The sequence below is a fragment of the Crinia signifera genome, chromosome 3 (assembly GCF_055691185.1).
Source record: "Crinia signifera chromosome 3, ASM5569118v1, whole genome shotgun sequence".
NCBI classification, from domain to species: domain Eukaryota; kingdom Metazoa; phylum Chordata; class Amphibia; order Anura; family Myobatrachidae; genus Crinia; species Crinia signifera.
This window is the reverse complement of record NC_139219.1, coordinates 97,224,900-97,250,712: the sequence shown is the minus strand read 5'-3', so window position 1 is coordinate 97,250,712 and position 25,813 is coordinate 97,224,900. Positions and strand designations below refer to the sequence as shown.

The following is a 25,813-nucleotide window of genomic DNA, read 5'->3' as shown; positions in this document are numbered from 1 at the left end:
TCACCAGGAACATGGCGCTGCTGTTAGAGCTGCGCCTGTTATGTACGTACGTTTGTGTGAGAGCGCGGGCAGTGTCACGTCCAGGCTACGTACGTAGTCACCACCCATAGTTAACTTCCCAGGCATTCGAATTTCGGGGTTGCTACCCCTGTGCTAGTGTTACAGTGGTGTGCTGTGATGGGTGTAATGGAAGGGGAAACAAAGTATACCAAGCCGGCAGTGTACATGTGCGGCCAGTGCCGGCTCCCGCTTGGGGACACGGATGACCGGACGAGCAGTCACCATGACGATAGCATCGTGCTGCTGAAAGGTGCGGAGGTAGCGAGTTCCCAGTAACTTCTATTTACTGCGGGAGAATGACATGGGTAACGGAGGAGAATTTAGGGGCTGGGATGTGCCTGGTAAGCCAGCTGCCCCAAATGGCCACTGACTTGGTGCCTCTTTATTGCTTATACATATATCCAATCACTTCTACAAAATAATTACCTATGAACATGAGGAGACCACAATGTAATCCATAGAAAACATATTGCAGTTATCAGTAATTTAGCTCTACAGGGTGCATTTTATTTCTGAGGCTTTCATTGGAGCAATCTGGCAAATTGTCTGTTATCGGCATAGGGTTTTCCACTGTTTTTAAACCAAAATGTCGACACAGTTGACATGGACACAGAATTAAGTGCACCGCATGACTCGCCATGCTTCGGGCATTGGGGCAGATGTATTAAGCTTTAACAAGAGATAAATGCAAGGGTGATAAGGAGAGATAAACGTCCAGCCAATCAGCTCCTTACTGACTTTTTTCAAACACAGGCTGTAACATGGCAGTTAGCAGGTGATTGGCTGGACAATTATCTCTCCTTATCACCCTTGGATTTATCTCTTGTTAAAGCTTAATACATCTGCCCCATTGTTTCCAACAGATTTTGGTACTTATGTAGTATCTGGGCGTCCGATTTTGTGATTGTATGCCTTACCTTAAGGCATACAATCAGATGCGATGCGATTCGATGCGATTTTGCATAGGATTCAATGTTAACAAGGTCCTGTTCATTTCCCCACTATCCAAGTGGGCATAGAGTTGATTTTATATAGCGTGGCGAGCGAACGCATATTTCTTAAAAAGTATTCTGTGTCCCCTCGCGGGGCTCGCCACGCTTCGGGCTCGCTCGCTACGCTCGCCACAGGTTTATATCCAACTCCATGCCCACTTGGATAGTTGGGAAAGGAAAAGGACCCCTTTTTCCCATTGAATTCTATGTTAAAATGGACTCAGACCATTTTAACATTGAATCCTATGGAAAAATCTTGACCATCGCATCGCATACGATTTGGTCGCATGCGATGCGATCCGATTTCTAAATCGGACGCCCAGATACTACATAAGTACCCAGATTTTAAATAGCCATGGACCTGCTCTGAATCTGAATACAGCCGGGCCGGGCAACGCTCTCTGCCTGGCTGGTGGCGACTGTCCTCTTTATCCTGAGCGTGATTTTTTAACTCCTTCTTGGCAATGAGCATTTAATCCCCCTAGCATGAAGCCCCTGGCATCAAGCAAGAAACCTCTAGCAATGAACATGTAGGTAAGCAGCACTTATGTGGTATAATACATAATGGCATCATGGAGTGTAGTATAAACATCACACATCAACACACTGCTGTGACAGCTATATACATAACACACAGTAACACACTGCAGTGACAGCTTGACAGCTGTATAGATCACACACACAGGAACACACTGCAGTGACAGCTGTATACATCACACGCACATACACACAAAGGGAAGGCTATGTAACATTGTTATGCCAATGTACCTCACCAAAGTCAAACGCTATAAAGATGGTCACATACATATACAATAACACATTACAATGAGGGTCATAGACTACACTATATATACACAGCGCATACAGTAAAATGCTATAATGCCAGCTACACATCACACACCATACCACACCCACCACCACCCACTGGCAGTCAGACATGTACATGGGCCCCAGCTCAGCCCTGATCCCCATGCCACCCACCCATGGGATAGCACAACCCCAGTCAGCACAGACAGGCCTCACCCTCCACTACAGCACCGTACTGCTCTGCCCTGCCCAGGCTGCCTCCATTCTTGCTAGGCCTCCTCACTGCCTGTACTGTGGGGTCCCCTCTGTCCTTTTTGGTGCCTCTGGAGCCCTCACACAGCCTCTCCCATCACCTCTGGAACCCGCAGGCCATGGAGCCTTCTCCCTTCTCATCTGCAGTGTGACGCCAGCTGCTCAACTGCTGGCCACACCTCAACTATCCTCATGCAGTCAACGTCGCCAATCCTTGTCGAATTCCCGCCCACCTGTTGTCCAGAGAAGCCAATCAGCAGTGTCTTCATTTTGCTCTGCCCAGCTGGCGGCGGCGGTCCCCATGATGAGGAGCAGCAGCCCACAGTAAGGTGCCATTATAATCAGGGTGCTGACAGCAATGAAGAAGATCCTGTCAGCTCCCTGATTACTCTGGTGCCTTATTCCTCTGGGTATTCTCTGTAACGGTAGGGCCGACCCTGGGTACATCTGTTCAAACATCTTTTACACGTTGCAGTATTCACAGGTTACGCCTTTCACACTGCACCTTTGTCTGCCTGCAAAACGATGGCAGTCGTTAAAAATGGAAATTACAGGCTCATGAAAAGTGAACTTAACTAATGTACTTGTGGATATTCAGGTAAAACATACCATAAGCTTGACCAGGGCAGGGCAATTGCGGCCCTCCAGATGTTGAGGAACTACACATCCCAAGATGCTTTGCATTAGTTTTGCTATGTGGCCATGCTGAAACTGATGCAAGGCATGCTGGGATGTGTAGTTCATCAACATCTGGAGGGCCGCAATTGCCCATCCCTGAGCTTAAGTGAGGAAGGTATTAGGTAGGCCTCCAAACTCATCATCTAAAGCAGTGGCTCTCAACCTTGGTCCTCAGGATCCCCCAACAGTGCACGTTTTCCATGTCTCCACACAGAATCATAAGTGAAATAATTAGCTCCACCTGTGATCTTTTAAAATGTGTCAGTGAATAATGAGTGCACAGTTGGGGGGGTCATGAGGACCGAGGTTGAGGACCACTGATCTAAAGGTTCCCATATGGCGATATACAGGCAATTTGGATACTTTTCAAAGAATCTCATGAAAAGTACACAAATTGCATGTGATTGACAGCAGGTCTGATTCAATGCACAGTCCTGTGCGCAGCACATTGGAGCCTGCAAGGCCCCATTCCAGTGTTTTGGGGACTGCACATGTGCAGCCCCCTCTGTGTGAACGCCTTTGGCGAGTGTTGCACTTGCCGTGGAGTTTGCTTGGGTAGTGGAGGGGGCGGGGGTGCACATTGGGCCTGACCAGGGAAGCGCCCAGTGTTTATAGGTGTCCCCATGAAAACGCTGAGCGTTCCCCTTGGGATGCAGTACATCTGACATTAAGCACACAACGATCTGTAAGTGTATACAGAGGCACATTTGTTATCTCCTGATCCTCTAAACCAAGCATGTCCAACCTGCAGCCCTCCAGCTGTTGTGAAACCACACATCCCAGCATGCCTTGCCAAAGTTGTAGCATTCTCTCATATCAAACTATGGCAACACATGCTGGGATGTGTAGTATCACAACAGCTGGAGGGTCGCAGATTTTAAACATGCCTGCTCTGAACAGACCTATTGTGTGTGTGTGTGTGTGTGTGTGTGTATAGGAACTATATAGTTTAGTGTGTATGCACAATATTATGTGTACTTAAGCTGGCCATACACTTTTGGGCCCTTTTCATCCGATTCTGACGCATCATGCCAAACAATTGGGTGAAACCTACAATTCTGATCAGATGTGCGATCCTGTGTGCATTAGATTGGAGCCTGAGATCGCAGTGACTGCCATAAAGATTTATCGGAGCCATTGCTGGGTTTGCATACACTATATTTATTATTATTATTTATTTATTAACAGTTTCTTATATAGCGCAGCATATTCCGTTGCGCTTTACAATAGCAGACAGTGAAACAACAAAACAGGGTATTTACAGACAGTCAAAATGTAGGAGGGCCCTGCTCGCAAGCTTACAATCTATAGGGAAATAGGCATTGATACATAAGGATAGATACTGTATTCTTTATTGCATCGATTCCACCAGAACGCATTTGATGCAATGCGTTCTGGTGGAATATTTGATGCAAAAGGACGGCCTATTGTGTATTGTATGAGATCCTGCTGCCGGGAAGTTTGAAGGAGATCACATCAAGCATCCCTGAAGTCGCACAAATGTATGGGGGCTAAAGTCGTTATAAAAGAGTGAAATCATTGTGTACCCCGCAACAGGCCATGTTTTCCAGATGTGCTTGCTTGAGTACAGGTGACTTAATACCTCACTTTAATTATATCTTCTGCACAAGCATCGATATTCTTAAAACCTGGACTGTTGGGAGTGCCTTCAAGACTTAGTAGTAGACTGCAGTAAGTTAATTGTGTGCTTGATATTACTAATTTATTTTATCACATGTCCTCTACCTTATTTTATATTTATTTAGCAAATGTCCTCTACTTCATTTTTATATTGAAACATGGGATTCTGTTTTTCCTGCAGCTGTTACTATGCATGTTAAAGTGAATACGGACAAGCAGTTATCAAGCTTTCCCAATGAAATCGGCAGGTATGTATCATGCAGGATATTGTGTGTACAAATGTAGCCACGCACAGCTGTACTACAGCAAAGTTGGCACGAAAAGTGCCCGAGGACAGGTTGATTGTGTGTGTGGCCATAGGAATAGTTGGAGCAGTAGCCATGTGCTAATAGTTGTAGTCAAGTGTTCAGCTGCTGCCATGTGTATGCATGCGCATCACGGCACAGCTTAGCATGGCTATATATGTAAGTTACCCAATACCTTCAGCATTGTTATTAGTTAGATAAATGACTTGATTTTTCTAATGATCGCTTTGAGAAAGCTACCAATAATCAATGACTTTGAGCAATTATTTTTAGCAACAATTACATAGTTTTAAAACAGCGTAGGAATGCAATCGGTCAAAGCCACCAATAACACAAGATGAAAAGGGGTACCCCCTGCAAGACACTCAAGGGCCAAGGCTAAGCCCAGGGCTATCCCGATACCCCTGGGCTGTGGGTGACTAGTTGATAGTCCATTAAGTGTAAAAAAAAAAAAAGAATACATTTTTGTCTTTGACAGGTGTAACTATAGGTCCCAGCCAGCCTCCCTCACATGCTGGTACTTGGAGAATCACAAATATCAACATGTGGGGCATTTAAGGGCCCACTAGTACTTGTAGTTCCACCTATAAAATAGTTATTATGATAAAGACAACTTTAATAAATCATTCTTGTACACTCACTTACCTACATCCCATGTTGCTCTTCGCATCCTCTTCTTCAGTAATCCATGTCGCCAGTAAAAAATAAAATACTCAACTATTCCAGTGTAGATTGCGTCCTCTTTGTTCCATGTAGACATCCCAAGGGAACAGGAGAGCAGCGTCTGCCAGTGCAATCAGCTCCTGACTGGGAGCAGGAGAGCCAGGAGGGCGCCTCACCCCCCTGTCACCTCACCCCCTCTTAACTCACCCACCATCACGTTGTCCCTTCTCATCCTGTCAGCTCGGCCCTCCATCGCATTAACTCTCACCCCATTAGTTTGCTCTACTTTCATCCCCATTTCCTCAACCCCAATCACCCCTTGTCAGCTCATCCCCATCATTAAAAATGGAGGTGAGATGCAGAGCCAGCTCCAAAAAAGTTTGTAATATTAAGGTGTGAATGGTACTTGTGTAATATCTGGGCGCCCGATTTTTTTCATTGTATTGCATCGCATGCAATATAGTGGCATACAATTCAACCAATGTGATTTTTCATTGTAAAGACCCGATTTTTAATTGTATAGTCACCCATGATTTCATACCCCCACTATCCAACTACGCATAGAGTTCATTTTATATAGTGTGACGAGCGCACGCAGAATACTTCGGGCTCGGAGGCTCGCTGCGCTCGCCACACTATATAAAATCAACTCCATGCGTAGTTGGATAGTGGGGGTATGAAATCACCCATGGGTGACTATACAATTAAAAATTGGGTCTTTACAATGAAAAATCGCATTGCATGCCTTAAGTAGTGGCATGAGATGAAAAAATCGGGCGCCCAGATAATACACAAGTACCGTGTGAATTTGTTAGGGCCCGGGGCAGCAGAGGTACGCATAGAGGGTATAGCAGCTATTGTCTCCTCTTCAGAAATGCGAACCTTGAGAGCAGACAGTTGAGAAGGGAAGGCAAGGGAGTAGTGGATAGGTAATCCCTTGACTCCAGCGAGAGAAGAAAAAGTGGAGTCTGTTAAGTTATAGAGGGAACTATAAAATGTCCTGAATTCCTCTGCCATTATATTGGGAATATAAGTGACCAAATCCAGTCTCTGGGAGTATGTTTGCTGGTGTTGCAGTTTATTGGCCAACACAGAGTCGGTTTTATAAACTTTTTCATATCTGCAGGATATTTTGTGCACCATGTGATAAAAGGGCATTCAAATGAGTCTCTATTTGAGAGAGCACAGAGGCATTGTGTGTTGGGACAGTAAATTAGAAATGTGGGATTCCAAGGACTGGATCCCTGCCAATGCCAGCTGTTTTCAATGTGGAAAAGCTTAGTGTATACAGTAAAAAATCTCTGGCTCACAGCACACTAGTAGTTAAAATACACTGCTCTAAGTTGATTGGCTCAGGGACAAGAGTAACTTGGTTCCCTGTCATTTGTAGTATGTGGAAGCATATAGTTAGTGGCGTAACTATAATCAGCGCAACCCCCCCCCCTTCCCTGCTGGATGTTACAGTAGCGCCCCCCCCCATAATAAATATCCCCCAACCCTGCCTTACCCTGCAAAAGAAGGTCCGCCTTCTTTTGCCATGGTCCAATTGGAACGCTCCAGGCAAAAGAAGGTGGACCTTCCTAGATGATGACCGAACTTTCCAGCCACGGAGCAATGTACACTGAGCAGTCCTGAGCACTAGCCGACTTTGACTAAAGGAGTGGAGAAAAGACCCCCCAGATATGCTGTTTTTACACTGATACTCTGTGAGTAACCTGAGTAGGAGGGCATCCTCCGTATTAAAAAATCACCAGAACGGTGGATTGTATACCTGAGTTTTACATTCCATGTGCCTTTAAAAAATACCATTCAGTATTGCACGAGGATATGTGCGTTTTGTTCCCTTTTATTTTTCATATATACGGCTGAGAAATTATACGAGAGGAGAAGGGACACCAAATACATTTACAGGGGAGTAAGAAAATTATTCCTTATTTATAAGCACCACTGTCAGTGATAGTGAGATTTTCTTTTGTGTGAACTGATGTTGGCCAAGAAGGCCTGTCTCGCAATCTACATTCCACTTTATACCAAAGGTGCTCAGTGGAGTTGAGGTCAGGGCACTGGGCCTAATTCAGACCTGATCGCAGGGAAAATTTGTTCTCAAAATGGACAAAACCGTACTGCCACGCAGTTGGATGTAACATGTGCAGAGAGCGATTTGGGTGGGATGTATTGAAATGTACTGTAGAAATAAAGCAGCCAGTATTTATAAATTCAGTCAAACTCATACAAATCTAACTCTCTCTGCACATGTTACATCAGCCCCACCTGCAGTGCAGCTAGGTTTTGCACATATTGATAACAAATTTGTCCTGCGATCAGGTCTGAATTAGGCCCTCTGATCAGACCACTCAAGTTCTTCCACACTGAACTCATGAAACCATGCCTTGATCGTCCTTGCTTTGTGCACTAGGGCACAGTCATGCTAGAATAGAATAGGGCCTTCCTTAAACTATTGCCACAAAGTTAGAAGCCTAGAATTGTTCAAAATGTTTTGGTATTTTGAAGCGTTAAGATTACCCTTCACTGATAAGGGACCTAGATCCAACCCTGAAAAACAGCCCCGATACCATTATCCCTCCTCAACCAAACTTCACAGTTTACATAATGCAGTCAGACAGGTAACGTTCTCCCGGCATCCGCCAAAGCCAGACCTGCCCATCTGACTGCCAAACGGAGCAGTGTGACTCGTCACACACTTCTTTGCTGCACAGTCCAGTGTCTGTGTGCTTTACAGCACTCCATCCGACACTTGGCATTGGACTTAGTGATGTGAGGCTTGCATGCCGCTGCTCGATCATGGAAATCTGTTCTATTAAGCTCCTGATGCAAATAAATGTCAGTGCAATTTTGGAACTCTTCAACTATGGAATCAGCAGTGTTGGTGACCGTAGCAGTCATGGACCCGGCTCTGTGGCTGAGTTGCTGTTCCAAAAATGCTTCTACTTTCTCATTATGGGGGTATTCAATGCCGGGCACTATTTCCGACAGGGGAAACAGCGGTCGCTGCCTATTTCCGACAGCATTGAAGGTGCATTTCCTCTCCTTTTCTTGTGCTCCTAAGTCCTATTGTAGTCAAAACTGACCTAAGGAGGGGCCTGGGCTGCACCAGTGAAGTGTTTTGCTACTTGGTGCCCGTCACCATGGCTCTGTCCCTTCCCACTGTCCACCAAAGAAATAAGGATTTTCCAGGTAAGGACAAAATCCCCTTTTACAAACCGTCTTATGGCAAAGGTGGCATCCTATCACAGTACAAAGCTTGAAGTCACTGAGCTCTTCACAACAACCCATTTTGTATCCCAAATATTTGCAAATGGAGACTGCACGGCTAGATGCTTTATTTTATACACCTGTGTTCAATAATTAACAGATATGTTCAATACTTTTGTCCATGTAGTGTGTGTATGTGTTTAGATAATTATGCAGGTTGTAGTTCTGTGCCTGGTCATATGAGTGTAAACAAGGCTTTTTTATTGGCAAAACAATCTGAGATCTAGTGCTGTATGTTTTTCTATTGTGTATACATTATATCCGTGTATATAGACTTCGGTACTTGTTTCCTAGAACGGCACCCACTAAGTTATTTTCTTAATGGGCTATTCTGCATAGGGAAATCGCATCGCATTGCATCGCATGGGCCATTTTAGGGCCATGCGATGTGCGATGCGATGTTCCTGTGTAATTTATTCACTGCTCTCTCAGCCCCGGGCCATCGCATCTGCCGCAAAATCGCACGTGATCGCATGTGATTTTATAGGGTGTGTGATGCCATGACATTAGGTATACAATAATATGATGGTATGTCCCAAAAATTGGTTTAACGCACCCCCCCCCCCCCCCACCATCCATGCCACCCCGAAGCGTGGCGAGCCCCGCGTCCTCCGACTTTTTCATTACCCCACTATCCACGTCGGGGTGGAGTTGATTTTATATAGTGTGACGAGCGCAGCGGCCACCGAGCCCGAAGCATGGCGAGTGGATGCGGAATACATGTGAAGTAATCCGCGGGGCTCGCCACGCTTCGGGCTCGGTGGCTCGCTGCGCTCGCCACACTGTGTTAAATCAACTCTACGTCGACGTGGATAGTGGGGTAATGAAAAAGTCGGAGGACCCGTTCCGCCGCCCCTCACGGGGCGCGCTGTGCTCGCCTGATTTTGCGGGACATGCGATGCGATATAGTGGTGTACAATGAGGGGAAAAAAATACATGAAAAAATCGCATTGCATGCCGCTATAATGGCCCATGCGATGCGATTTATCTGGGCGCCGTTCTATGAAACAAGTACCTAGACTTCTGTATGGAAAAGATTATTGGAAATGTAGTTCCCTATATCTGTTACAAGATTAGCCTTTTAAATTTAAAGCGACTGTCCATTGTGTCTCTTGCATACGTTTTAATGTAGGTGTTTATGATTCCCAAGTTGGCGTCTTCGATTGGGTTTCTTCTGTAAGATTTTAATTGTTCCATTTCTATCTTTCCAAAATGAGCGTTCTATGTACGCTGCATTGTGTGGGATGCAACTCAGTTGTTGGAAGGTATTACACTGCAACACCACGACATCTGGATTACAAGCGGGATATGTTCAGTTTGGCTGTGAGTGCTATTGAAAGGTAAGAGAAATTAAAGTGTCTACTGTAATTTTAGTGAAGTTCTGTGTTGCACACTTCTCTTTGAATGCCAAATTTTCCTGTTAAATACATCATTTATAAGATTGTTACCCCAAACAAAACAGTTGCCAGTCAGTGTGCTAGCACCCTGCATCTGTAGAAACCCATGCAGTTCCTCTGCCCTTCCTGGAGTGTCGCTGTATGCTGAGGTGCTTCTAGCACAGTTCTGGTCTGCAGATCAGTGTTTAAATACTGATCACACTGTGCTATCTGCACCACAGCAGACAGCGACACCTCAGACAGGGAAGAGGAATTGCACAGGTTTTGGAAAATGCAGCTACCTGAAATTTTATTGTATGAGAGAACCAGTGCTGGAAAAATTAGCAATGCACCCAAAACACAGGGTGTATGATTAGGGATGCCAATCCTGGGATTCAGGATTGAAAAATGCTCAATCACAGGGTTCCTAAAATCCCGGGATTGGCCTCCCTAATAAAAAAAACTTCCTCTGCCTCCCCCCATTTACTCACATGGGCATAGTTGGTGTAGGCTGTGCAGCGTGAACTGTGGCCACCTCACACTGCACAGATGCGCGCAGTTGGGCAGCGTCAGAGAGAGTGCTCAGATGCTGCCCTTCTAATCCCAAAACTCTAGTTTTGGGATTCAAATACCAGTAATTTTAGGGCTAAATCCCAGAGTCTTGCAAATCCTGGGAATGGCTACTCTACTTATGATTTCATGTGATGCAGTTGAATCTTTAATATAAATGGCACATACATGTGGGCTCAAAATATGCTTGTTAAAATACCTATAAATTGTTTAAAACCCTTGTACCTTTTTGAAGTGTATGTAAGAAGTGTGTTTTTGGACTGTGTGTGTGTGTGTGTGTGTGTGTGTGTGTGTGTATGTATATATGTATTCAAATGAAGCCCATAGTATTTTTACAAATTGTTCATCTTTCTCTATGCTAAGCAGTGTGGAAGAACTCTTGTTAGGAAGTAGGTCCATTTAGCTTACATTATATGTTTAGTTATCTCTGTCAAAATGCATTTAATAGACTGAGAATGTACAACAAATAGCTCAAAATAATGCACTCTTATACAGGCCTAAGAACAGTAATGCTGCGTACTCAGACAGCATTTATAGCACTGCGTCATGTCCTGAACAAAAAAAAATAGTTTACTACGACCAGTGTGTACACCCTTTCATGATGCTGATGCACATTCCTACTGCTTGTTTGTCGCTTCTACTGATCCTGGATGTGGCCGCTGACCATCTCTTGCTAAATTGCACAGTGTGTATGCACTATATTATTTGTCTGGGAGTTCAGGGGAAGTCAATGAATTGCATCGTTTTCATGTTGTCTAACGTGTTTGCAGCTTAATACATATTTCGGTTTTGTAGTGCTGCGCTCTGCCTAAGTATTAAGGTGTGTGTGATCAGAATAACAGTCTGTTATTGAATTGAAAAAAACACTTTACTGGTAAATTAAGGTGCGAAATGACATAACATGCAAGATTGGAGATAAACATACAAAATGAAAATAATAATAATAAAAAAATGGTACTTATGAGTTATACGCTCGCCACAGGTTTATATCCAACTCCATGCCCACTTGGATAGTAGGGGTATGAAAAGGACCCCTTTTTCCCATTGAATTCCATGTTAAAATGGACTCAGTCCATTTTAACATTGATTCCTATGGAAAAATCGGGTCATCGCATCGCATCGCATCCGATGGTCGCATGCGATGCGATGTGCCCGATCCGACCCGATTTAGAAATCGGGCGCCCGGATAACTCATAAGTACCAAAAAAATAAACATAAAAAATGAATGAATCGTAAATAACAAACTTAAATATATAAACTGCAAGCAGTGTTGCAGCACACACGGATATAATGTTTAAATAAGCAACAGTTGCTGATGTGTGCACAAACTCCCAAGGAGTCAGATTGGTGATCTGTCCTGGTTGGGCAGTGTGTACGCTCTTGCAGAGCTGTTGTTTTGAAAGGTGAATTTCACGTCAGAGATGAGATATAACCTTGTGTTGTTAATAGCAACGGAGGATGGTGGGTTGTAGATGGTAAATTAGCAGTCTCGGAATGGTAATGAGCGCGGCGTCCCGCTAACTCAAATGTACTTGAACAAATCTTCAGGTACCCCTTTAGATGTTAAGAGTGTGTTAGTATTGGTTTTCGGAGGAGCTGTGGATGGTGCATGTAGGTAAGCCAGGTGAGCTTGTGCACCCACCGATGTTTTCTGTACGTGTGTGGAGACACAACGCACAGCACCTCGGTCCTTTGGTGACTGCTTGTTTCAAGGATGTGGACTGCGCCGCCTGAGTCACCTTTGGTTACTCGTGCGCCGTGTACCGACCTCCTTGCCTGGGAGTCCTCCTGCCTCTCTTCACACTGAACTGCCTCCTACTTACCCGTCCTCACAGTCACTGCGTCCGGCTGTCTTAGCTTCCGCTCCGTCTCCGTTCTTTATTCTGCTTGCCAGTTTGCGCTTCTGGTTTGTTGCAGCACTGCGGGAAATTGCGGGATGGATTAATGTTCTCCTCTCTGGTGTGGAATAGTTCGTTTCGGCCTTATTAGCCTTCTTCTCCCTAGAAGAAGGCTAATAAGGCCGAAACGCGTTGGAGTGATATCCACTAGACATTTGAACTATTCCACACCAGAGAGGAGAACATTAATCCATGCCGCAATTTCCGGCGGTGCTGCAACAAACCAGAAGCGCAAACTGGCAAGCTGCAAACAGAACGGAGACGGAGCGGAAGCTAAGACAGCCGGACGCAGTGACTGTGAGGACGGGTAAGTAGGAGGCAGTTCAGTGTGAAGAGAGGCAGGAGGACTCCCAGGCAAGGAGGTCGGTACGCGGCGCACGAGTCACCAAAGGTGACTCAGGCGGCGCGGTCCACATCCTTGAAACAAGCAGTCACCAAAGGACCGAGGTGCTGTGCGTTGTGTCTCCACACACGCACAGCAAACATCGGTGGGTGCACGAGCTCACCTGGCTTACCTACATGCACCATCCACAGCTCCTCCGAAAACCAATACTAACACACTCTTAACATCTAAAGGGGTACCTGAAGATTTGTTCAAGTACATTTGAGTTAGCGGGACGCCGCGCTCATTACCATTCCGAGACTGCTAATTTACCATCTGCAACCCACCATCCTCCGTTGCTATTAACAACACAAGGTTATATCTCCTCTCTGACGTGAAATTTACCTTTCAAAACAACAGCTCTGCAAGAGCGTACACACTGCCCAACCAGGACAGATCACCAATCTGACTCCTTGGGAGTTTGTGCACACATCAGCAACTGTTGCTTATTTAAACATTATATCCATGTGTGCTGCAACACTGCTTGCAGTTTATATATTTAAGTTTGTTATTTACGATTCATTCATTTTTTATTTTTTTATTATTATTTTCATTTTGTATGTTTATCTCCAATCTTGCATGTTATGTCATTTCGCACCTTAATTTACCAGTAAAGTGTTTTTTCAATTCAATAACAGACTGTTATTCTGATCACACACACCTTAATACTTAGGCAGAGCGCAGCACTACAAAACCAAAATATTTATGTACAATCAAAGTGCAGCTGCTAGCCGAGCACGATTCAGTGCGCTGATAACAAACCCATTTCTTTTTGCAGCTTAATACGAATACATTTGGTGTCACCCCATTGGCTGAAGCACTTTTCAGTTCATGGAGAGGTCGATATGTGTGCTTCTATTTGTGCAGTTACATAATCCTTGTAGTAACAGTGGTATCTTTGTTTTAGTTATGTATTTGGCACTGATGATAAACATGTCAATAACTATGAAGAACCGGAGACGCAGAATACGTTTGAGTATTTGCAGAAACAAGTAAGAAAGGTAAATAGAAAACCTACCCTTGTTCAACATATTATGGGGTACTTGTATACTATCACGGCTCCCACGATGGGCATCGCACAGGGAAAAATCGCATCGCATGCGATGTCATTTTTCACAGAAATCATGGACATGTGTTCAAATCATGTAAAATGCACCCCAAATTTCATTTTTCACACTATCACCCCCACTATCAACGCCAACCCGAAGCGTGGCGAGCGCAGCGAGCCCGCGAGGCATGCGATGGGAGCCGTGGCATGCGATGGGAGCCGTCGCATATGGCATGCGATGGGAGCCGTAATAGTATACAACTACCTATTATGGCATAATTATGTTGCAGAGCACTATAATAAGGTTGCACATGTGATGCTTGAATTTAAAACCTCACAGTCTATATAAATGTTTAAGTGTTCATACAGTTGTAGCCACCTACAGCATTATCATAGCAAATCAATAGTGAAGCCTGTGCCTGCAAATGGTCACGTGCATGTGCATCTCATAGTACATTGAGCAAGCGCAGGGTGCAAATATTCTCAGACTGGCATGCCATGCAGCATGCATATGTGATGCTTATGCCATGTGTACACATCGCAGCAACAACAAGCATGGCTACATCTGTAATGCAATAAAAAGACAGCAGTGATACAAGGGGCATTATTATTTTTGGGAAAAAACAAACTTTCTCTTTCGTTCATCCTGGTGGCACAGCTCAACCATGGGATGTAGGAGGGTCCGCAGGAGCAAGGCACCTATGCTGACTTCTTTTGAGAGGCAGGTTCCTCCCTTCATTTTAGGTGCCCACCGGAGTGGGTGCTGTGCTGACTGGCTGCAGCCATTTTGGAGTAGAGTAGCTAGGTCATTTTTTAAATTTTATTAATTCACTAGTTAGTGCAGGTTATCCAGTGTGTTACTTCTACAAGAAGTTCACACACGCTGAGAGCGCAGCAGAGGCTGACAGATGCATGTCCTGTCAGCTCTCTGTGTGCAGAGGGACGCTGTCTGCTCCCTCTGCACAGCGCTTAACCTCCTTTACTGAGAGGTTTTCTGGGCCCTGGGGGTGTCCTGAACTGGCTCCCTGCTTAGGGGAGGGTCGTGGGGGACGGACCCCCCGCAATGGTGGCCACCATCTTGCAAGGGCTTATAGGCTGAAATCCTTAAAAGGAAGTGAAGCCTATCACAGGAGTCCAGCGCAGCTGGACGCTTCCAAGTGATCCCAGAAGGCGGGAGGCACTGGAAGTGAGGAGAAACACCGGCCCTTTCTCTCCATGCTGCGGAGCTGAAGGAGGATTTACTTGCAGTTCAGAGTGGAAGTTTCTCCTGGGCAGAGCTTTCCCTGGTGATCGCTGAGGATCCATTGCAGCAAGCAGACAAATAAGTACACCACTGTACATTATTCTGTGCAATTGCCTGACATTGTGTACTGTGTGTTAGCATGACTGAAAGGTGTACTGCTGCTGCTCTGTGGGAGGAAGTGCCTGCCATGTTAGTTAACTGCAAATTTTGTGTTAAATGACGGCACTTTGTCCCTCTCTGGGTATCCATGACACCCATAGAGGGAGAATAAAATAGTGTGCCGACCATAGCGAGGCACCGGGCTCGCTGTGTGGCAAGCGCACGGGGAGGGGGGGAGGGGTTGATCCACAGCCCCCCTGGTTGGGATTCTGGCGTCGGTATTTCGACCGCCGGGATTCTGACCGCCAGCATATCATCCTGGACCTGTCTGAGCCTGCATGGGCGGCTGCCTTGGGGAGGTCTATGAATGCTTTGGTTAAGGCTCTAAATAGACAGGGAGGATTTTGTAAAATCCCCTGGCCCCCTTTCCCCCTCTCAACCGTCTCTGGGCTCCGTTACCCGATCTCAGAGGGACCCAGCTTTGTTGCAGGACACTGCACGGAGCGTTCATAAAATGAATGTGTTTATGGAACAACTGGCTAAAACTCAGGAGGTTACTTCTCCCAGGCATCCCTTATCTACACCTCCCCTGTTGGATTTAGATTCTGTCCCGGGCATTGAGGACTTGATCCTTGCAGTTAAACAGACTTTAAGAGGAGGATAAAGTACCTGCTCATTGTGCAGAGATATGCAGAGATTCTGTGACATTTCCCTCAGATGAGGGCATGATTTCTTTACTCGGAGAAGCATGGAAAACTGACAAGAAGCTTCTCATGCCAAAAATGTTTCCGAAAATATACCCAATGCCAGAGGATCATGTAAAATTATGGGAGAAAATCCGGTACTCTTTACCTAGCACGGCGCCACCGATCAAAATCGTGGTCATCGCGGGTAAAAATCGCGGTAATCGCGGGCATCGCGGGTAAAATTGGATGGTCGCGATGCCCGCGATTACCGCGATCACCGCGATTTTCCCATAGGGAACAATGTTAAAAAAGGCTGATTGACCGCGATTTCAATGTTAAATGGCTCAATTGACCCGATTTGGCCATATTAACCCTGAATTAGGCCCAATTAACCCTTAAATGTCCCCAAAAATTTTTAACGCCACCCCACGATCCACGCCAACCCGAAGCGTGGCGAGCGCAGCGAGCCCGCGAGGGGCGGCGGTACGCGTCCTCCGACCTTTTCATGCCCTACTATCCACGTCGGCGTGGTGTGGGAATATAATAGTGTGGCGAGCGCAGCGAGCCACCGAGCCCGAAGCGTGGCGAGCGCAGCGAGCCCCGCGAGGGGACGCGGATACCTTCACAGGTAGACGCGTCCCCTCGCGGGCTTCACAGGTGTCCGGGTCGCCACGGACACCTGTGAAGCCCGCGAGGGGACGCGTCTACCTGTGAAGGTATCCGCGTCCCCTCGCGGGGCTCGCTGCGCTCGCCACGCTTCGGGCTCGGTGGCTCGCTGCGCTCGCCACACTATTATATTCTCACACCACGCCGACGTGGATAGTAGGGCATGAAAAGGTCGGAGGACGCGTACCGCCGCCCCTCGCGGGCTCGCTGCGCTCGCCACGCTTCGGGTTCGCGTGGATCGTGGGGTGGCGTTAAAAATTTTTGGGGACATTTAAGGGTTAATGGGCTCTGTGGCCCATTTAACATTGATTCCTATGGCCAAATCGGGTTGATTGAGCCATTTAACACTAAAATCGGGTCCATCGCGACTTTTAACATTGTTCCCTATGGGAAATCGTGAGCATCGCGTCGCGGGCATCGCGGGTACGTTTATGGCCGGCCGCGACGCGACCGACGCGATTTTTATGTTTTACATTGATTTCAATGGCAAATCGCGGGCATCGCGTCGGTCGCGTCGCGGCCATACATTAATGTACTCGCGATGCCCGCGACGGGCGCCGCACTAAGTAAAGAGTACCGAAAATCCCATAATCTGTGGCCAGGTTGTCTAAAGCCACGGCCTTACCTGTTCAAGGTGGTGTGGCATTTAAAGACCCGGTAAACAAGAAAATTGAAGGATGCCTTAAGGTAGTATTTGAAGGGGTGGGTTTTACCCTACGCCCCATTATTGCCTCTGCGTGGATATCCAAGGCTATGATTAAATGGGCTAAAGCCTTACGAAATCCGCTCCAGCCTGACTCTGAAGCTTTCGCATTGGCTGAAAAGTTTAGGTGTGCGGCAAAGTATGTGTGTGAGGCTGGGGAAGAAGGCGCTAAGATGGTGTCAAAAGTGTCGCCCACTTCTGTGTCAGCAAGGAGAGACCTCTGGCTTAAGGCTTGGGAAGCAGACAGCGAATCAAAATAGTCTCTCGAGGCCTAGGCCTTTAAGGGAGAGCTGCTTTTTGTGACAGAACTTGAGTCCATTATTAAGCAAGCCACAGGAGGAAAGAGCACTTTTCTTCCCACTACATAAAAACATTCTGTGTCCAAGTTTGGGGCCTTTAAGCCGTCCTTTCGTTCCTCCTTTCGAGGGGGGGCATCTAACAGGGGACAGACAGGAAGAGGAAAGTTTCCAGCCAGTAGGGGGAGGGCACCCAGATCCCATTTCAGGCCTTTGCTAAGAAACTCCCGTCCGAAAGTGAGGATAAGGCCTCTGCATGACAGGGCGGAGACTCCCCGTTCTGGGTTCAGAGTCCTGAGTTTCTAGCATCAGTGGACATCCAAGATGCTTATCTACATGTGCCTATCTTAAAGGAGCATCAGTCCTTACTGAGGTTCGCGATAGGAGAAACTCATTTACAGTTCCAGGCCCTTACTTTTGGCCTGTCCACAGCGCCAAGGGTCTTCACAAAAGTAATGGTGGTCATGGCAGCGGCCCTCAGGCTAAAAAGGAAAGTAGTTATCCCGTATTTGGATGACCTCCTTTTCAAAGCGGAGACAATACAGGAACATTTGCATATTGCGACATGGGTGGTTATTGAATCAAAGTCTCATCTGACACCCACACAGAGGCTTCAGTTTCTGGGGATGATTTTGGACACACACTTAAATTGTGTGTTTCTTCCAGAAGCCAAAGCAGTGGACATTCGTCACCTGGTCCTGATGATCTTGTGGTCTCCAAATCCAACAGTCTGGCAGGGAGTGAAACTGCTAGGCAAGATGGTGGCAACCTTCGAGACGCTGCAAGGTTTTGCAACGTTTCACTCAAGAACTTTTCAGTGAAACATTCTCTCACGTTGGCAGGAAATTCAAAGACCATGAAGCAGGAACGGCTGTCGTTGTCTCAGGAGTCATTGATCTGGTGGACAGATCTGGAGTCTCTGCAACTGGGGCATTCCCTTCGCTTGTGGGATTGGCTGGTTGTCACAGCCAATGTCAGTCTCAGGGGTTGGGGGGGACGGTAGTGCTGCACCTGAGGTTGCAGGGTCTGTGGTCCAAGGAAGAATCCAAATTGCCAATCAATATCTTGGAGCTTCGGGCGGTTTGGAATACCCATTTGCAGGTGGAGGATCTCCTGAAGGGATCACCTGTTCGCATACAGTCAGACAATGCCACGGCTGTGGCTTACCTGAATCATCAGGGCGGGACTTGCAGCAGGATGGCAATGCAGGAAGTCTTGCGGATTTTCAGGTGGGCAGAGATGAACATTACTGCTCTGTAGGCTGTGTTCATTCAGGAATGTAGAAGTGGATTTCCTCAAAAGGGAAGAGCTGCTCGATGGAGAGTGGGCGCTTCATCAGGAAGTCTTTCAGGAGATAGTGACTCTCTGAGGGCTCCCAGAGATAGACTTGATGGTGTCCAGGCACAACTGTCAGGTTCCCAAGTTCTGCTCTTGGACCAGGGATCCGGCAGCGTGGGCAGTGGATGCCATGACAGTGCCATGGCATTTCAACATTGCCTATATGTTCCCTCCGTTCCCCATGATTATGCAGGTACTGAAGAGAATAAAATCCCAGGAGGTACAAACCATTTTGATTATTCAGACATACTGGTATTCAGACATACTGAGGTTGTCAACAGACTCTTGGCGTCTTCCTCTTTGGCCCAACTTACTCAAACAAGGGCCGTTTCTGCACCTGGACCTAGCTCGTCTAAATTTGACGGCCTGGCTTTTGAAACCTCTTTGCTAAGGAAGAAGGGTTTTTCAGAGGCGGTTATCCAGACTATGCTCAGGGCTCGCAAGCACGTTTAATCTGCAAATTACCATCAGGTCTGGAAGATTTACATCATGTGGAGTTTCTCCAAGATGGATTTTCAGCAGGGCTTAGCCTGCAGTCCTTAAAGGTATAGTTTTCAGCCTTATCCATTTGATTTCAGAAAAGGGTAGCTTTGTTACCTGAGGTTCAGACATTTGTTCAGGGAGTCATGAGGCTTAAACCCCCATATAGGCAGCCAGCGGTGCCTTGGGACTTGTCTTTAGTTTTGTAAATGTTGCAAAAGCCTCCTTTTGAGCCTTTAAGGTCGGCTGACCTTACATTTTTGTCTTTGAAACTTACTTTTTTATTAGCTATATCCTTGGCTAGGAGAGTTTCGGAATTTGGGGGCCTTGTCTTGCAAGTCTCCTTTTCTGATCTTCCATGATGATGACATGGATTCCTTCAAGGATTAACGCCCATACCACCAGGTCAGTTGCATCCCTTTGGGCTGTGCGTCATGGGGCTACAGCAGAGCAGTTGTGCAGGGCTGCCACCTGGTCCCCTGTTCATACCTTTACCAAATTCTATAGGTTCCATGAAGTGGAGGACGCTTCATTTGGGCAAGCAGTGATGAGAACTGTAAGCCTGAGCGTACCCTCCCAAAGGACCGGCTCTTGAACGTCCCATGGTTGAGCTGTGTCACCAGGATGGACGAAAGAGAAAAGGGGATTTTTGTAAGAACTAACCGTTTCTCTGAGTCCATCCTGGTGACACAGCAATCCCTCCCTTACGCTCAGTAAGTTTATACCATTCATGTGTTGTCATGTTATTGGTTAATTTGAGTGTGCATATTAAAATGTTCAGGCGTTGTACGGAGTAATGTATTCCAGTGTGCTTTAGAAGTTGAACTGAGGAACTCTTGGATGCAGAAGGGAGGAGCCTGCCTCTCTAAAGAAGTCTGCATAGGTGCCTTGCTCCTGCAGGCCCTCCTACATCCCATGGTTGAGCTGTGTCACCAGGATGGACTCAGAGAAAGGGATTCGAATGGTAAGTTCTTACAAAAATCGGTACTTGTTTCCTATCTGGGCGCCCACTAAGTTAATTGCGCACCATGCTATTCTCCGTAGTGAAATCTGATCGCATCGCATCGTACACATACACGATATTGAACGATGCGATGCGATCCGATTCGATTTCCCATAGGAAACAATGTTAAATGGCTCAATTTAGCCAAATTATCATAGGAACAATAGTAAATGGGCCAAAAACACCCCTGAACATTGAAATGTCCCCCCAAAAGTAGTTGACGCCACCCCGCCATCAACGTGAACCCGAAGCGTGGCGAGCGTAGCGAGCCCGCGAGGGGCGGCGGTACGCGTCCTTTGACCTTTTCATGCCCTACTATCCACTAGGGCGTGGAGTGAGAATAGAATAGTGTGGCGAGCGCAGCGAGCCACCGAGCCCGAAGCGTGGCGAGCGGACGCGGATACCTTCACAGGTAAACGCGTCCCTTTGCGGGCTTCCCAGGTGTCCGCGTCGCCATGGACACCTGGGAAGCCCGCGAGGGGACGCGTATAACTGTGAAGGTATCCGCGTCCCCTCGCGGGGCTCGCTGCGCTCGCCACGCTTCGGGCTCGGTGGCTCGCTGCGCTCGCCACACTATTCTATTCTCACTCCACGCCCTAGTGGATAGTAGGGCATGAAAAGGTCGGAGGACGCGTACCGCCGCCCCTCGCGGGCTCGCTGCGCTCGCCACGCTTCGGGTTCACGTTGATGGCGGGGTGGCGTCAACTACTTTTGGGGGGACATTTCAATGTTCAGGGGTGTTTTTGGCCCATTTACTATTGTTCCTATGATAATTTGGCTAAATTGAGCCATTTCACATTGTTTCCTATGGGAAATCGGATCGCATCGCATCGCATCGTATCGCATCGTTCAATATCGTGTATGTGTACGATGCGATGCGATCAGATTTCAGTACGGTGCCGTACGTAGAAAACCTGGGCGCCCAGATAGGAAACAAGTACCCAAAAATCCCCTTTTAATTGAGACAAATACTACTGCACAATGGGCCTAATTCAGATTTGATCGCAGGACATTTTTTTTCTCATAATGAGCAAAATGGTATGCGGTCCCTGGGTCGAACACCTAATGGTCAACAGTGAAAAAGTTTGAAACTTTTTCTTTTTTTTGTAGACTGACTTGTTTCATACTTCACTATCCAGGTGGGTATAGAGTAAGAATATAATAGTGCCCTAAACATGGCGAGTGGACACGGTACCCTTATACAGTGTCCATGTCGACATAGACAAAAAATGTTGAAAACTTGTGTTGATCATATCCATGTCGACCTATAATATGTCGACCATTTTCCGGTGTCGACCTAGTCACTGTCAACCATTAGTGGTCGACTTAGTCACTGTCGACCTAGACATTGTTGACCCACTCTACCGTAACTGGGCAAAACCATGTGGACTGGAGGTGGGGAAAATGTAACCTGTGCAGAGCGAGTTAGATTTGGGTGGGTTATATTGTTTCTATGCAGGGTTAATACTGGCTGCTTAAATGGCAAGTTACATTTCAGTTTGAACACATTCAACCCAAATCTAACTCTCTGTGCATGTTATATCTGCCCCGTCTGCAGTGCACATGTTTGCCCATTTTGAGAACACATTGCCCTGTGATCAAGTCTGACTTAGGCCCAATGTATGTAACATGTTTTCCACTTTTGATACATTCCACTTGATTATCTGTTAATAGATTGAAAATTACCTTATATTAAGGTTCCATGAAGAATTCACTACAGAGATCAATAATCCCTAGTATCACAGATAACCAAGCTCCAGCCCTGCTGAATAAATTGTCATCTCTAAGGGCAGCACGGATGGTGTAATGGTTAGCATTACTGTCTCACAGTGCTGAGGTCATGAGTTCGATCCCCACCATGGCTCTAACTGTGCGGAGTTTGTTTATACTCCCTGTGCTTGCGTGGGTTTCCTCTGGGTACTCCGGTTTCCTCCTACAATCCCAATCCAAAAATATACTGGTAGGCTAATTGGCTTCCAACAAAATTAACCCTAGAATGTCTTTGTGTGCGTGTACATGTGGTAGAGAATATAGCTTGTAAGCTCCTCTGGGGCAGGGACTGATGTGATTGTCGAAATATTCTCTGTAAAGCGCTGCGGAATATGTGTGCACTATATAAGAAACTGATAATAATAATAATATTAATCTCTCAAAATGCAAAAAAAGAGAGGTACACCATGTGCTAATATTTGGGAAACAAATGTGCACATCCATCTATCTGTGTATTCCATGTTTAGGATTAACAGAACAACGTTGGTGCCTTGAATGGTATGAATTATGTGCTCTGAAATGTGTACACATGCAATCCTACAAGGTGAGGGTGGACCGCACAGTAATGGAATGCAATGATAACTTTCACACACTTGGGTTGATGCAAAACTGGTGGAAAATGAGGAAAAATTAGTCACGCCCTCAGTGCGAGATGGTCATCTTAACATATAGTTTCAAGTAGCCTTAAGCCAAATGCTTTGAACGCTAGTAAGGCAGCTATTTGTACATGATTGCCTCTGATAGAGATAGAGAAATATGTAGTTTCACTTGCTGCTTACAGATTGCAGTGTTTTGGTGACACAAAGACACTAGATATATAGATAGATGATTAGCTTAAAATAGAGCAAAAAAATGATTGTGTGTGTTGACTTGGTCAAGATGGGCTGATAAGTGTCTTGCATTAATGCTGGGTAACAATTTGGTTGGCTGAAAATCCCGTTCTTTGATGCACCGCTGCATCAAGGACATACAACTTTTTTTTTTTTTTACATCTCTGTTGTCATCTCAATCAATTGTTGTGGACGGTGATGTGAAAAGTATGGCAAGCTGCGCTTCTCCTTTGTGACCGCACAAGCTAAATGCATTCAAGTCATTGTAAGTGACTTCCATGTGAAGTGCTTTGCTTTGCAATATGTGCCAGTGGCTAACATTTCTCACAAGTTCATGATGGCATTGTCCACTGGAACCAAGGAAGCTATTCGGATGCATTTACAGCATGATCAATTTGTCTCGTTAGTTGATGTTGCATTTGACTTTGCTATTAATCCATTGTGCCCACGTGGCATAGTTAAACTAAAAAAACAAAAAAACCTAGTATTCTCATTGCAAAATATTTATGAAAAAATAATTATTGAATCCAGAACGTGTAAAGTTTCAGGACATACTGTACTTACATTTCGAGATGTTATTTGGAGAGAATTCATTATATCAAGTGAATTTAGGGCAGAACAATATTTGGTAGAGGTAGCAAAGAGGAGCTGGATTCAGAGAAACAAGCACTGAAAGATTGATGCAATTTGTACGATGAGAAACGGGATGGTGAAGTAGGTATTGTAGTGTTTGTATGTTAAGAGAGTGGTCACCCGTGTCAAATGCTAGAAAGGTGCGTAATGGCCCTTATGGTATCAGTAGTTATCAGATCATTTACTACCTTAAGCTGTGTATACACGGTGCGATTTTGGGCAGGCAATTTTGACTAGATAGTCAAAATAACCTAAAAGATTCTCCAACATTGCACCGTACACTTCGGGCCATAGTGTCGCTATCACCCAGTGATATAGACAGTGCGGGCAAGACAATTTTGACTAGCTGCACATTTGTTTGTATTTGGCCTATGGCTCTCAGCAGCACTGCCTTTATGTGCAACCCTTAGGTCTGTGTTCTCTCTCTGTGGAGTGCTGGGAGTGAAACCCTGACTGAAGTGGGTCCAATAAGTTGTGTGATTCAAGAAAGTTTGTGATGCAAATGTAGGGAAGTCAAGAAGTTTGAATGGTAATTTGAGAAGGAAGCACAAACATTAAAGGCATACATACACTGGGCGATTCAGCTGCACTTTTTCCTGCGACTGCAGCAATCGATCCCAGGAAAAGAGGCCAAAATTGGTGCTGATTGACAGTGAGTTTGATGCATTGCGCGATTCCATGCGCATCACACCAGATCGTCTGAGTCACCCTGGCAGGAGAAGCAATCTGCACAATTGCTTCCTGCTTCAGGCAGGCTCAGCTGGGATTACATGTGATATAGTGCATGCAAAGAACCTGACAGCCGGGCAGAACTACTACTACTACTTAACACTATTTTAAATCTGCCGTCTCATGACATTTTTTTTTTTAATTAACATAAATCATTCTCTCAGACTTGCTCCTTTCAGCTATATCTCTCATAAGAGGAACCTGTCATCTGACCATAGGCTGTCTTAAATATATTTTATTTATAATCATCATAGCTGCAGTATAGTTAGGCAGAGAAATACTAGATGCTCTTGCTTGTTTTTTTCTGACTTAGTATTTTGTTTGTTTTGCTTCTCTTGTAGTGCAAGGAATTTTTATGTGCTTTAGAGAAGAAAGTTGAAAACCTGGAACAAAAATCCTCTGGGAATACACTGGATGCATCATCTGATTCTGTGTTTTCCTGAGAACATAAACTCTTCCAAGTGGATTCTTTTTTAAGTGATATTTTTCATGTCAATATTTCTCTTTCACATGTCACTAGTTTCTTTTCTTTTTTTTTTTTCAGTTTAACTTGATGTAAATAACTGTAGTTTATTGATACATTAAATATTTTGTTTTTCTATGTTTTTATTTTTGGAGCTCACTGCCAGCAATTATAAGTAAGTTTTATTAAAAAAACTGTTAGCAAATAATGTGGGGCACATGTGTAAGAAGCATTACTTTGTGGCATTATGTGCATAAGAAGTGCTATCACTGTGTGTAGTTTGCATAAAGATCACTACTGAGCTGTGTAATGTCAACTAGGAGTGGGGTATAATGTGAATAAGGAGCAATATGGTGGGATGTAATGTGAATAAGAAACAATATGGTGGGGTGTATTGTGAAGAAGTGATAGTGTTTTGTGCTGTCAGCAAGGAGCAATACAGTGTTCTGCACTGTCAACAAGGAGGGATATGGTGTGGGTAATGTCAACAAGGTGTGGTGTAGCATAAATAAGTATAAATAATAAATCTGTATATGTATAGACTACTTAGCGAGAATTTAAGTGTCTATATACACAGCCGTTATTAGCAACACGCCCATACCAAGTTACTGTGTCTGATTTGTAGTATGGTGTCTGTATCTATACTGCACCTCTGTTTGAGAACCAGTTTTGCAACTGATGGACGCTATCACAACGTAGATACATTCACAGGCAAATTCGGGGGGGGGGATTACCAAGCAGAGGCGGATTTAGACCTAATGTGGCCCTAAGCAAGATACTGGTTTGGGACGTTTCTCAAACAATCTTTAGCCCTATATTTTGTTGCTGCTGATTGTAGCCAATATTAATAGATTATTTTGTCTTCTAATAAATGCTCGGCTGCATGAGCATCAACATTGCGTACAAATCTTAGTCAGGTTCTAAGTATT

General features: G+C 45.5%; 1 protein-coding gene across 3 annotated transcripts; it reads left to right on the top strand.

Moving 5' to 3' along the window:
- On the top strand, positions 1-25,026 carry LOC146063662 (protein Mis18-alpha-like). 3 transcript variants are annotated; one of them, XM_083176246.1, is made up of 5 exons: positions 1-42; positions 4,612-4,678; positions 9,889-10,011; positions 13,805-13,898; positions 24,763-25,026. In XM_083176246.1, the coding sequence occupies exons 1-5, from the start codon at positions 12-14 to the stop codon at positions 24,862-24,864; spliced, it is 417 nt and encodes a 138-aa protein (XP_083032372.1). In that variant the 5' UTR covers positions 1-11; the 3' UTR covers positions 24,865-25,026. The 3 variants fall into 3 exon arrangements, with proteins under 3 accessions (XP_083032372.1, XP_083032371.1, XP_083032370.1); XM_083176245.1 differs by lacking the exon at positions 1-42 and adding an exon at positions 56-401; XM_083176244.1 differs by lacking the exon at positions 1-42 and adding an exon at positions 59-310.
- Positions 25,027-25,813: the final 787 nt, after the last annotated feature.

Excerpts from the sequence above, each read along its gene's own strand:
- LOC146063662 (XM_083176244.1), top strand. The coding sequence starts at position 178 with ATGGGTGTAATGGAAGGGGAAACAAAGTATACCAAGCCGGCAGTGTAC. Across the intron at positions 4,679-9,888 it reads TTTCCCAATGAAATCGGCAG|CGTTCTATGTACGCTGCATT; the intron begins GTATGTATCATG and ends TTCCAAAATGAG. Across the intron at positions 10,012-13,804 it reads GCTGTGAGTGCTATTGAAAG|TTATGTATTTGGCACTGATG; the intron begins GTAAGAGAAATT and ends TCTTTGTTTTAG.